The sequence below is a fragment of the Mucor velutinosus genome, assembly GCF_035048745.1.
Source record: "Mucor velutinosus strain NIH1002 chromosome Unknown tig00001563, whole genome shotgun sequence".
Lineage (NCBI taxonomy): Eukaryota > Fungi > Mucoromycota > Mucoromycetes > Mucorales > Mucoraceae > Mucor > Mucor velutinosus.
The window spans coordinates 4,617,684-4,631,586 of NW_027041904.1; the positions used below are offsets into that span (position 1 = coordinate 4,617,684).

General features: G+C 40.5%; 4 protein-coding genes across 4 annotated transcripts; 2 read left to right on the top strand and 2 right to left on the bottom strand.

Annotated features, from left to right (window-relative positions):
- Positions 1-643: 643 nt before the first annotated feature.
- ATC70_010144 (uncharacterized protein) lies at positions 644-2,776 on the top strand (the record flags this gene model as incomplete). The annotated part of the gene is made up of 5 exons (XM_064829364.1): positions 644-773; positions 833-1,288; positions 1,363-1,426; positions 1,487-2,288; positions 2,357-2,776. The coding sequence occupies 5 exons, from the start codon at positions 644-646 to the stop codon at positions 2,774-2,776; spliced, it is 1,872 nt and encodes a 623-aa protein (XP_064686566.1).
- Positions 2,777-3,172: 396 nt separating this feature from the next.
- On the bottom strand, positions 3,173-4,246 carry ACB1_2 (acyl-CoA-binding protein (ACBP)/diazepam binding inhibitor (DBI)/endozepine (EP); the record flags this gene model as incomplete). The annotated part of the gene is made up of 4 exons (XM_064829365.1): positions 3,173-3,667; positions 3,724-3,956; positions 4,023-4,156; positions 4,227-4,246. 4 exons carry the CDS (start codon positions 4,244-4,246, stop codon positions 3,173-3,175), a joined length of 882 nt encoding a protein of 293 aa, XP_064686567.1.
- Positions 4,247-8,328: 4,082 nt separating this feature from the next.
- On the bottom strand, positions 8,329-9,096 carry ATC70_010146 (uncharacterized protein; the record flags this gene model as incomplete). The annotated part of the gene is made up of 1 exon (XM_064829366.1): positions 8,329-9,096. The coding sequence occupies one exon, from the start codon at positions 9,094-9,096 to the stop codon at positions 8,329-8,331; it is 768 nt and encodes a 255-aa protein (XP_064686568.1).
- A 1,282-nt stretch (positions 9,097-10,378) lies between these two features.
- kes1_5 (Oxysterol-binding protein 4) lies at positions 10,379-13,877 on the top strand (the record flags this gene model as incomplete). The annotated part of the gene is made up of 15 exons (XM_064829367.1): positions 10,379-10,512; positions 10,582-10,755; positions 10,812-10,944; positions 11,000-11,119; positions 11,204-11,345; positions 11,403-11,542; positions 11,602-11,793; positions 11,859-12,420; positions 12,482-12,951; positions 13,004-13,106; positions 13,178-13,221; positions 13,282-13,337; positions 13,389-13,500; positions 13,553-13,691; positions 13,750-13,877. The coding sequence occupies 15 exons, from the start codon at positions 10,379-10,381 to the stop codon at positions 13,875-13,877; spliced, it is 2,649 nt and encodes an 882-aa protein (XP_064686569.1).
- Positions 13,878-13,903: the final 26 nt, after the last annotated feature.

Sequence of the window (13,903 nt, forward strand, 5' to 3'; positions counted from 1 at the left end):
TTTTCAATAGTGTCTCAAGGGAAAAGATCGTCATTGTCTAGAAGAGATGCGCTACTTGGTCAAGTTGGCGCTGGTAAAATTTATAGTCTGTTTATACCGGGCGACATGATATCATTTCATATGAACATCTATAGGTGCTAGTAGCAGCGCCGCTCTTTTCTCCATCTCTGTCGTTGTGGGAGTATCTATTTACATGATTGTTTATGGGGTAATGTGCTCTTATGGAAGAGTTGTTTACTGCAGTGCGACAAAGAGATGGGACATTCTCGAAGCTAAATTGTTTCCATGAAATTAGAAGCTTAAACAGCTTTTCATCCGAAAAAAAAAAGGGTATTCTCAAGGCAGTAGGGCCATCGTGTAGACATTGACATCATTTGCGCAAGGTACACTAGTCTGAATCAGGACTGATCTACCACTACTACCGTCGCGAAATTTTAGCTTTTTGCAAGACATATTTACCGGTATTAAACTTTCTGACCCTTTTAATCTTCTGGAAGATACCTTGAGCTTCCATTGCCACAAAAGATGACTACATGACATCATGCTAGTCGCCCCGAGTCATGCTTTATCATGCAATTTATATAAAACAGCATGTCATTAATCAATGCTTCTTTCTCTTTCTACAATCTATTTTCTTTACAAAATGTCACATCAGAAATCACAGCCACCCCATACTGGCATCTTTGATTTAAGTGTGGATATCAAGTACCTCGTCTTGAATTATCTGGACAACAGATCATTGGCCTACCTAGCACAAACATGCACCTACTTTGGTAAGTGTGCGATTGCTAGTTAACTACGGTAGACACCTTAATGCTCACTCTTTATGCAGCCATGCTGGTGCGGAATATTTTCTCATTCAGAGAGGCACATGTCAGCTTGGTAGATCATTATATGCCAAAACTGCCCCCTTTCTTGAATTATCGAGCCGGAGCGTCCGTTGGATCAACATTCTACATGCCCTTCATCAACGAAAGTCCATTCTGCTACACTTACGATATGAACTCGCACGTATGGGCAACTCGAAAGCTAAACACGGTGGAGCAGATTCAACCGCAAATCACATGTGCCGCTGTAATTGGACAAAAGATGTATCTCGTTTGTGGGAGATTGCTGAATTCATACACCTTATCCAATGCCTTGATTGAGATTGACACGACTGATTTCAAAGCCAAATTCATAAAAGACACCTTCGGCGTACCTCCTCGTCCCCGTCATGAGCACTCAGTGGATGCTGTTGGTGATCGCTACTTGGTTGTGTTTGGTGGTCTATGCTATAATTCAGTGGGTAAGCTGAACGTGTGTGTGTGTGTATTTCAAATGTAATACAGTAGTTGGAATTTAATGCAACTGAAATTCTAGGCGAGAATGACGTATTTGTATATGATACATTTGACAATCGATGGTTTGTGCCACCGATAACTGGGTAAAGTGTAAATGAATCTATTGCTTGTATTCGCAAGTCATATACTCATTCTTCTCATAGTCATTTACCGCATTTGCGATTTGGTCATGCCAGTACAGTCATCGGAAACAACTTGTATATCCATGGAGGCGCCCAATTGGACAACGACAGCAGTTACATAGTATACGATGATCTCTACAAACTGGATTGCGAGACCTGGGTTTGGTACAAGTACGAGCATCCCGAAGTCGAGCGTTATTTGCGTTATCAGACACCAGCAGCGGGCGGCGGCATACCACAGCGACATCATCTGATTGCTACCAACGGCGACAGTCCCTATGATCGATTCCAAGCGTACATGTGCAGCTATGGCAACAAGCTCATCATATTCGGAGGACACTCGATCCGCGAAGACGACGAGGATAATGAGATTTTATGCAGCTACCCCATGGACGAGTTATGTGTATTTAATACCAAACGCCATCAATGGACTGTATTACGGGCGGCAACGAGACACAATGACATGGTGTTTGGCAGCAATGCTCAGGAAACGCTGGACGGCGAAGAAGACGATCCTATCACAGTGTCTGACATGAGTGCAGCTACCATCCAAATACCCACAGGCGGTATCCGTATCTATATTATCGCTGGTCGAAAAGCTGCAGAGGTACCGAGAACACAATCCAGGGGCGACAAGACATCCTTCTCATCCAAAATATCATCATCATCGAATTCCAACGGATCCGCAGCCTCAGTCGAATACCACAGCAACAACAGCTTCCTTCCCAGCATCCGCGAAGATCGATGTATGGACGGCGAAAGCGAGATGGCTGAAGGGAGCAATGATGTTGTGAGTGATGGCATGAAGAGCGAGAGCGAGCTGGTAATTATTTTGATGGCAATGCACACGTGATGCTTGGTGAATACCTTATTTAAACCCTTTGCATATAGTCGAGTCAGGGCGACATTCGAAAACCAAATACATCACAACATTCACAGCAAGTCAAAGAGTTATTCAAAGCAATCGATCCAGACATGGAGCATGTGGCCATTGATGACCGGGAGCGAAATGTGCACCAAGACACCACGCTTTTAGAGAATAATAACCACGCAACACCAAACAGTAAATCGCATTCAAAACCAGGCAGTAGCAGTCGAGGCAACCGGAATCAGAAACGCCGTAGACCGTCCATCAGTGTCATTCATCGTGCGCAACCAGATGAACCTGCTGAAGCTACGCAGTATGACAAGGCCACCTCGTCCTCCTCTTCCTATAGTAGTGGCAGTGACAGTTTGGGTAAACGCAATAACAACCCGCACAGAGCCAAGACCGTAACTCCATGTGCCATACTGTTGGATCTAATCGAGTAACATGTACATATCGCCATCATTTGCATACAATAATAATATACATAGTTTTTCGCCCGATAAAGAGATGCATTGGGTTGTGTAGAATACCGTCAAACACTGGATCCCAAAACTGTAGACAATGGTATTTGAAGCTTTCATTTTTAATAATATGAGTAATAAATATATGAAGAACAAGAGAGATATGTTATAGTCGAGTTGGTAACATGAGACGAAGAGGAGACGTGTGTATAGTATATGAAATTGTGTAGAGTGAATAATGATAATAAGGGGAAAGGGAAAGGGGAGCAAACATTAAATAAAATAATTTACACGTGGTTTTTTTTTTTTTTTTTTTTTTTTCGAGGTCAACAAGAAAGATGAAGGGAGGGGTAATAATCAAGCAAAGAATGACACATTTTAATAATAAGCGCCACCATTGCCATTGCCATGACGATTGTTGGTGATTGTGTTTCCATTGTAATTATCACTGTAATGGTTTGAATTGTTATTGTGTCGATACATGTCGTAACTATCATATCGGTTGTTGCGATTGACATCTTCGGTGCCGTAGGCAAAGTACTTGGGCTCTTCTTGACCAACCAATGTGGTAGGTGTATCTACTGTCATGTCATCCAGTCGAATGCCTGACTTTCTGCGCTTGCGTCTCTCGTCCTCTTCATCTTGATCCGTGTGTGAACCAGTACAGAGAAGCGTAATGGCATTTGACATGGCCAGCAATTCCAATGCTAATGCTGCAAATACAGCTAAATACACTTTTCCAAATGTGCTCTTTACAAAGCCTTGTAATGCAGGTGCGCAAGGTGGTAAGTTGCTGGTCAAGGAGGATGTGGGTTGGCAGGTATCGCTTGCGACAACACCATCCATGATAGTTTGATAGCCACAGCAGTAAAACTAAGCAAATAGCGTAAGCACACTAGGTCCATTCAAGGTCTCCATGAAGAACCAACCTGATTTTGAAGATTGAGTCGATAACTAGCGGAAGCAGTTGGCCAAATGTCTGACAGATACTTGGCTGCATTGGCTGCTGCCTGATAGATACGAATACCAATAATCACTTGAAATACCAATGCACCGATAATGATGATCATGTATATATAAGTAACTACAGATTTTCTGATATAAGCGCCAATGATACCCACAATGGCTGCTACACAAATAACTCCACCCAATATAGCCAAATCTGTGTGGAAAATCAGTGTGAGTCTCAAAAGATGATATTATCGAGGAAAGAGGAGAACGAGCTTACATTTGAATATATTATTTGGGAATAATGTTGCACCACTAAATCCATCTTTCATACCGATTACACCCAGGGCAATAAATGCGACACCCAAACAGGCAAACAGTAAATTAGTAGTGATCATGTAGACCTTGCTCAGTCTATAGAGAAATGTGTGATAGGCATATCAATAAACATGCGCTTGTATCCTCTGCTTCTGTGATGCAATACCTAGCACAGCAAGTTGTCATTTTAATTGATGTTGGATGTCTCTGTAAGTTTAATGTTGATGACTATTGCTGATGAGTGAGTGTATGTAAGCTGCTTCTGCTGATGGAGATCTCTGATTTGTTGAAAGGAAAGGCAAGAGTATCTCGGTAAAGAGAGAGAGAGAGAGAGAGAGAGAGAGAGAGAGAGAGAGAGAGAGAACAGAAAGAGGAGCAAGAAAGAAAGAAAGAAAAAAGTGAGAGAGAGAGAGAGAGAGAGAGGAGAAATAGGAGGGAAAATCTTTTGCAGCACCGTATTGATTTGAATAATGCTTCTCCATCATCCACTCGCTCAAATTTACTGCCATTTTGTTAATTAATTCTTTACAGTTTGAGAATATAAAAATAGCTGTACTACAAATTTGTATTCTAAAGTGCTTTGTATAGACGAATCATAGCTTGTAATTAAAATGATTTCCTGAGCTTGTCAAACGTTGCACTTGGATAGCAATAAAAATAAAGAGAGAGAGCGTGTGTGCTCGATAGCTTGCTTTTGGTCTTGAGCTGCTGTGCTGTTTGACTTGAAAGGGAGTTTGTATCCACAGTTGAAGAAGAATAAGAAGGAGAGATTGAAAAAAAGCTGAAAGAGTGTGTGGATGTGTGTGTGCGTGTGCGGAAGAGGAGTGGATGTGAGGGGATCATTTCCGCTTTTTACAGGAGTGAGGGAGCAGATCTTTGTAAATCTAGAAATAATGCCTAGTGCTGATATTGCCTGCACAGGAAGCATATAGCCAGAGATCATCTGAATGTACTTGTAGTCTTCAAAGATGCACACATCCTGTTTGCATTTTGTATCAGCTCGTATCAAGAAACATTGATTTAAAAATAGTACATGAAATTGAGGTATTTTGAATTAATTTAAACTAGTTAAATGAGCTTCATATCTTGCAAATCAATGGAAACGTCATTCGGTTCGTTTGGCATAAGCACTATTACTTGTTGTCGCTCATGGAAATGACGCTACTTTATAAATTAATGCTTCAACAACTCCATTGCGAATGCCAAGCAGCAGTAGACGTCTTCAATCTGTCTTTTTCATGCTTGATATTCTTAACAAAATAAGTTCCTTGAGATCCTTGAAAGCAATGACATCTAATTTGGCTTTAACGATGGAGAGGGATTGCAGTATTTGTGTTTCCAGTTCAGCATCCGTAGCTGAAATAGACCGATGGGCATCGTCTATCAAATTTCAGTGAATCATGTCAGTCAAGATGCTTGTGTTTGTTTCGTCCTACTGATATGCTCATATTTCACTCTAAATTTGTCCAATTTCGCGCAAGAGCCCTTCGTAAACGCTTTATAACTGTGTATCCAACTCATCCGCGATGCTTCAAGTAGTCAAAACCACTCTTGTAGGGCAGGTATTACCTTTGCGCTACCTCTTGCTATTCAAATTTCTGCAAAACACTGCGAGATTTATATGTGTTTGAGCCGCGTTTTCTCACTTCAGAAGCCGTTTTAGAGCGTCAGAATGGCACTAAACTATAACTCTCAACTAGCACTAACTTTCTGCCCCCTTTCCTAACTTTTTTCAAGTTCGCCAAAATTCGACCAAAAACCATGAGCAATACCTCATGATTTTCATTGAAAATCAAACGATCGTGTTTTTAACCCCAAAAATGAAGACTTTTACTATAATCTATATTGAATCAAAATGTTCCTCTCGGTCCAAAGCAACCCCTGAAACTTGGTTTATGAAACCTTGGTATGTAAAATCTCGATATTTTCGCCAAAAACATCATTTCATATTTTCAAAGATAGCTCGGTAAGTGTATTCAAAACATCTTGTTTACTTGGCACCATTGGATCCGCCTTGAAAAGTACTTCAAGAATGCATTAGAAAGCAAGACATGACCATCACACTTTACATAGTCGAATCTAGCAAAATAGGTCGAATCATGTTCAAAAAAACTCGAAATTGAACAAATCAGAACAGAGTGCCAAACGGAGATTCAATTAACTTTGGCTGGCAAACGTTTTGCTATGCTTATTCTTGGAGGCAAATGCCACTGTGTTGAATAGTATCCGACTCGATATCCAAAAGATGATCGACGAGGATCTCATTTATGCCAGTCTATACTTTACCCTTCTCTAAGATCGTTCTCATACATTTGTCTAAACATACAGTATCACAGAAAATCACGCCCACCACTTGGTTATAGTCCTGCTACTATAGTTTACGCGTAGCAAGTAACAAAAACCTTTAAACTGAAAAGCAAGCGCACAGTCTCCTCATAACATGTCCACCGAAAGTGTGATTTAGCATTTCTGCTCTGTAGTGATACAATTCACCTAAAGAAGTATAAATGTCAAAGCGTCAAGCTCCTCTTCAACATGTAACAAAGTGTGCAAACGTTTCAAATAGAGAAATGGCAGCTTTTGCTCAAGAGTATTTGAGGCTGGCCATTTGTATGCTATCAACCACAAGCAGTGTTTACTACAAGTAACATATAGATCTTTAATTTATCAGTGTGGTGAAGTCTCTCTATAAAAACGCGTACATGCTGCCGCAGCAACTTCTTTTTTGACCTGAATGGTTCTTAACAAGTTGGGCTCCCTGCCAACTTTTACCTTGGTTGTAGTGATTTCTTTTGATCGTGTCTTATCTGTCTGATTAACGTCTAGGTTAACTTTAAGGAGTTTTCTTCAAAGCTAGCTTGTTCTGATTTATTACAGAAGAGTTATTGGTAAGATATTGATATGATACACTCTTGCTTTCTTTTTGGTTTGTCTCTATGGCGGTGTCTCCCTCCCTCTCTCTTGTCTCTGTATCACACGCTTTGGTACACCATCGTACCTCGATATCTCATTTTTGAAGTGGATGTCTGTGGCTACAGCTCCACTACCAGAAGAATTCTTAAGACTTGACAATCCTTCCTTTAAGGCTTAGGGTCGTTTCTTTACACGCCTAGAAAGAACAATCCTTCATTGCATGCCCAACAGTATAATACAAGGAGTACATCTCAGGAAATCAAGAAGATTGGCATCATCTTGTTAAAAGAGCTGAATGAGCGCTGAGAGTTTCGGTTGGCTAATGAGTTTCCAGGCCCATGAATGTCACCAATGTAACTCGAAAGTCCCTTTGAACAAAGCTTGTATGTGTCATGACTGGCACAAATGGAGTACTTGGATCAAATCATCAAATTGGACTAGTTGAAGAGTTAGAGGGTTGGGGTCTGAGAGTAGGGACCAGATGTATTTTGACCTGCTCGTTGGCTGTTGCTGCTAATTATGGTTTGATCCATGAGACCAGACAGAAATATGCGTATTCTATACTTTCTGTTCTCTTTACGTAATAAAACTTTTTTTTTTTTTTTTTTTTTTTTTTTTGCTTTCTATTGGCATCTTATTGAATCATTTCTTTTGTGTGAGTAAATGTAAACATCAGTTTCTGGGTTCATGAGCATATGCTGATAACATTCTATCTTGGTGGTGCATTCGCGTTAAATATAGAAATGTAGTCCTAAAGCATAATAAGGAGACAATCATTGCAAACAAAACGAATCGCTATATCTAAGGATCCAAAAATTGGTGACTTTACAGCTACATGGACATTGGCATACAAAGGGACATGGTGTATCTCAAGTCAACCATGACAATAGGCCATTCGGACTTAGTGATCGCCCAACACAGTCCAACGAGGCCAATACGAGGAAGATCATCATGGTCTATCATCATCAAACTTTGACAGGGACCACAAAATGCATTCATGGTGTCTGCCAAGATATTGCGAGACTCCGAACAACACATCAAACATCTCGTCTTTCTATTTTTATAGACAGAAAGGTGGATATACTTTAAATAGATCTGATTTGACACATATCTAGAAGTGCAAAATGTGTTTTGGCATTTTAGTTTTACACAGTTGAGGCTTTTTTTTCGAATTTTCAATGCATTTATTTATTTGTTTGTTGTTACTGCTGGCGCTCGATGATAAGTGTGTATGTATAAAATAGTATATGGTTATAATGAATGGAATGTGATGTATATAGTGATGTGGTTAATGATATGTAGGAATTAATTACAATGTTAATTTACAGAATGAGGAAATGGTTTGTATGATGTTATTAGAGGAAAGGATTTGCTGCAGTTGCTGAATTGCCCATTTGGAGTCTAGCTCTTACTTTTTGTTTGTACTTTTCAGCAGCAGACATATGATGCTCACTTTCACGAGAGATGGATAACCGAGCAATGGGTACAAGATCATCATCTCCATCCTCTTCCAGATCACTTAGCAAAGAAAAAGACTTACCATATCCGACAGGGCGAGGTGATAGCCTCAAACCAATAGGAGTATTATCGTCTAAATCAGAGTCATCTTCATCTTGTTCATCATCATCATCATCATCATCATCAGTGCTTGAGATGGAACTTGCTGGTTGATAGGTAGGGGATCGTGCCATCTCTCTCCAGGAGGGTCTTGATGAGGTAGCAAATGATAGGTTTGTTGGCGACAATGGAGGAGGCGAAAGAGGAGGATAATTGAAGTAGAATGTGTTGCTTGGAGAAGGAGGAGAAGCAAGAGGGTCTGTCATTGATCTTGTGGCAGGTAAATATGGGCTTGATGAGATATGATGGCGCATTGGATGTTTAGGAGGTCTTGATGTTTGTGGCAATGAAGATGACGAGGATCTTTGAGGTCTTGCAATGTGAGGCATATAGGGGTCATTGCTATAGTTTCTTATGATTGAATTTGAAACCGTATTATTGTAAGAATTGATGCCAGAGCCCAGCGATGACTGATAATGCCTTGCCTCTTGCTTCTTGGTACTGCCATTACCATACATGAGATTCAAGCGGGGTAACTTTTTATTTTTGAGAGATAATTCAACCATGATAATGTATATGAGGGAGAGAGAGAAGAAGCAAGAGATGGAGCAGAAACATTGCAACCTGAGCTCTCTATTTATATACATGTTGAATCAGAAAATCAATTGATAGCCCGGTACCTATGTGGGCACCTTGAAAGGGGGCCGCAATTGATACGATCAAACAAGGAAAAATGACGCTAGATGTCAAGTTTCATTGGCTTAAGTATGGAAAATGTCCATTGTTACACCCGTCTAATCTCTTTCATGGGCGTCGCTCTCTTTGTTGTTGTCAAACTGTGATATAGACTTACATAAAAATGCGCGGCTCATTCGCCAAGGTCATACAAGCAAAAGAGTGAGGTGACCCAGAGCTTGATTTTTTTTTTTTTGATGTTTCGTGTGCTCGGTTCAATTGATCCACAGTTGCTCACTCTCTTTCTCCTCCTCCCCTGGAATGGAGTAAAGAGGTTTTAAAGGAGATGGATTTTCAACAATTGTTTAGCGCTCAGGGATCTGGGTTTCTTTTTTTTTCCTAAAAGTTAGATTTTTTGTCAATTGTACACTTCTCAAGTTTCTATGATGGACGAGTTGTTTAGCCCTATTGAACTATAAGAAACAGATAAGCCATTCCAAGGTTACATTGCATGATATTTAGATAGAAGGGATAAACATGTCTAAGCAGATTGCTGCATTACTAAGGCATATGGAGATGACTCAGCTGAAAATTCTGCTTAGTAGTAAACTCCATCAAGACAGAATCGTATCTCGGTTCGGTTGAAAGAATAGGTGTCTCATCTTTCAATCCAAATGAAGTACAATATAACACTATATCATCAGAAAGCGGCTTCTTTGTGTTCTTGTGGATATATACCATTTTAGCTTATCCCGAATAATGAAATTCATGGTTCATTCAGTGTTTGTTTTGTTGTAATAAACAAGGAAGCGGCCGATCTGTTTTTGAGATACCTTGCAAAAATCAAAATGCTGTTTAAAGCGCAGTTCTCGGTCCATGTTTTTCCTTGTCGCGTGGTTTATCGTCATGACATCAAGATAAATGTGGGGCAACATAATCTGTCGCAACCGAGATTTGAAAATGACAATTGTATACAACAAAAGAGCAAGAAAGAAAAACGAGCAAAAGAATAAAATGTCCAGAAGGCTACAATGCCTGACATGTGTCCAATTAACATACAAAAGTACATCAAGCACGAGTTTGGTAGCTGGTACCTTTTTTCGTGTTAATTTAATATTACCCCTGGTGTGTTTCTCTCTTCTTTTTTCCTTCCACTACTCTCATTTTTTGATCATGACAATTGATTCTATTCCATTTGAAATAGCACATTGCTCATCGTTTGATCAGGATTATAAACCAGAATCTTTAGCAGAGCCCTTTCAAGGTGACATTCAACGAATAAGCCATCGAGGCTGGCAAACACAAAAGTAATGTATATAAATAAACATCCTATACACAAATGCTTTTTTTTCCCAACAAAAAAACTTGCTGAACAGGCACCCAGAGTATCCTCAGGATTTGATTTTAAGACTAAATTCAGGTCTCTGCCGTATTCACAAGGTTGAAATCTTGTCTCATCATTACAAGATTGCCTCTCAGATTGAACTTTATGTTGGCATTACAAAGGAGCAGGAACAAGATGCCATGTATATCCAGTTTACTCGACTTGGGTAAGTTGTTCGTTTGTCAGTTTATGTAATATACATTGACTCTAAATCTCTCTTAGATTTGTCAATCTGGATAACAACGATCGGTTTCAAGACAGAGAGCTCAAGTCGATCAAAATACAAGCGGATTGCGAATACATTCGATTAGTGATGAAAGGTTGCTATGGAAACAGGCTGAACATCCATAAGCAGGTATTTGATTTGTACTACGGGATGATAGAATGACACATACTGATTGTCTATTCAGGTTGGCATTTTGGCCATCAATATTCTGGGCTTTCCCTTACAACGACAACAACAAGCACAAGAAACACTTGCCTCGGCTCAGTCTCCAGCAGAAGCAACAACAGTGTATCCTCATCATAAGGTAAATCATAAAACATTGATCAACAAGCGAAACGCATGGTCCATGTCCTGACTGATCCTAAATAATTCACGTTTTTCCATATAGATTGCATCTCAGTTACAACAATCAGATGAGGAGGAAGAAGAGGAGGACTCAAGATCTTCACAGATTCACAATACAAATAGTCATTTCGATTTAGAGCATTGGGTACAAGTGATTCAAAATGCAGAGGAAGATGCTGCACAAGGTAAGGTTGAACATGTGCGTATGTAAGGAACAGAGCCATTCATGCAACTTGTGATAGATGAAGATTACAAGGAAGCTAAGCTATACAAGGAGCTGGGTGATAGATTAACAGGATTATGGCGATTCTTAATCAACCTAGAAAATGACAAGCAACAAGCCGTGGCAACCAAGGATTACGACGAAGCGGACAAAATCAAGGTAAGTGTGAAATGACAAGCTTCCCTATGATTTTCCCTGATTCACGCTCCCTTATTTAGGCTGATATGATTCAGGTCAGACAAACAGCCGAGTCTCTTTTGAAACAATCTGGTATCCAAATCACTCGAGATGGTGATATTCTGCCGTTTGATACAATTGAGTATAATAGTGATTTGGAGCAAACATACTCACAGGAAGAGTATGAAGAGGGGGAGGAGAGCCGAGAAGAAGATGTGGGCTTTTTGCACGAGGTATCTATGTAGAGTGGCATTTAAACATTCAATTGAGTGCTAACACAAGTCTGCACTGTTTGTAGAACACGATCCCGGATCTTCAATCAGCTTCTATTGAAAAGGAATCCAAGCTAACATCGGCTGCCAACACTAGCACAACCAATTCAAACGATCAGTTGTTGGACGAGGCTATTGCTAACTGGACAAGTTTTGACGCACTATCCATCAACCATGGTGATTCAGCCACGAATAGCCCATCATTGCTATCAGCTCGCATTCCAATCAATGATCATCACAAGCAAGAGGAACCGGCAGTAACAGTACCTGCACCTGAACCCGTCGTCATTGTGGATCCAGAGACCATTCCCGAGCCCTTGACTGCAGACGACCTGGAGTCCTGTGAATTAGCCATTGATCAATTTGGAGAGGACTTGGTAGCCAATATCATGAGTGTCAAGGTGAAATGTCGCCAAAACGGGTTGAATCAGCTCAATGCTTTGATTGCATCTGCGCACGTTGAGGAGAATCAATCCAAACAGACCAAAAAGTTCATTCATGCGTCTATTCTCATGATTCAAGAGGCCATCATGGATTCAAGAGAGTCTATTTTTAACCAAGCTATTCAATCATGGAAGCATGTTCAGGGTGGGTATCTTTTGAGCAGTGGTACCAGTAGAGATTTACTGACAATGACAGACAACGACAGACATTGTGATAAAGCACATGAGCAAAGACGATCAGCAACTGTATGCTTGGATAGAAAAGTTCTTTACGCGTTTATTGATGCGCACAAGCGACAATAATCCCGGCATCAAACTTAGCGCCACAAAAACGATTCTAGACCTCATTGAGCACTACCATAGTTTAGTAGCACTGTGTCTTGGAGAGCGCATGATCAGAAACATGAAGGACGCTAAAGCGCGCATAGACCTGGTCTCTATCACCACTAAAAAGTCCTTGATACCACATCAATGGCCAGCGGATGCCGGCGCTTATCGCAAACAAATTATGACATTTATTGTCTCCTATCTCAACAAGCATCCTCATACCGAGGTGCGCAAAGCTGCCTGGGAACTGTTGATGTTGGTTGCACAATATCAACAGCAAAGAGATGCCTCAGAGTTCAAAAAGATGTGCTTATTCTTGAATAACGATACTATCCGATTGCTAGAGCAGGTGAGTTCTAGTCTCTACTACTAAACAATGGTTTCAGTAACATGGTCTATAGGAATTGAAAAAGCTAAACAACAAGCTCAAGATAAAGACGTCGACGTCCAGCAGCATACAAAGAGCATTAGCCAACAACAACACGAGTAGCACAAAGAAATCAGGTTTGTTTGACATTGCATTTGGTGTAATAAACAATCAGGCAGGCTGAGCACACGTTTTCATGACCTTTTAGGAGCTAGTGGTAGGGACGATAAGCGCGCAGCATCTTCCAAGAAGGTAGAGTGTATGGATTGCAAGATGCAAGACTTGCCAACTGATGATGTTATGCATACATAGACCAAAAGCAAACAAGCGCAGCAGCAGGCCACCATTGAGGAGGAAGACGAGAAGACGTAAGTAATGCTATGCTCCAAGCAATCAGCACACTTATGTACGTTTGATAGCAATGAATGCATTTTTTGTGATGAAGTCAATGATAGTTTCAATGAAGACACGCTCATTTCTCATTACTATAACCAATGCCCTGTGCTGACCAACTGCCACATGTGCCAAATAGTAAGCATACACAGACCATGACAAAAGGCGGCTATTCACCTATTGCACACAGATTTTGGAAGTATCCACACTCAAAGATCACTTGCAAATAGACTGTGAAAAGAAGCACCTGGTCAAACAGTGCACACAGTGTAAGCAATCTATTCCCGTGGAGCAATGGAAGAAACACACTTTGAAAAAGACATGTACAGGTGAGTTTCCAGGTAGCACTGTCAAATATGAAGTCTAATGCATTCCATATCGCCATAGCTACCGCTGAAAACCAATCCAGATGTCCCTTCTGTCAACTAGACATGACTCGATCCTCAGAAGCTCAATGGAAATCACACTTGATCAACAAATGTACCAAAAATCCTCGAAAAAAGCTGACCAAGTAGTGGATCTGGACGAAAAAGATACCCGC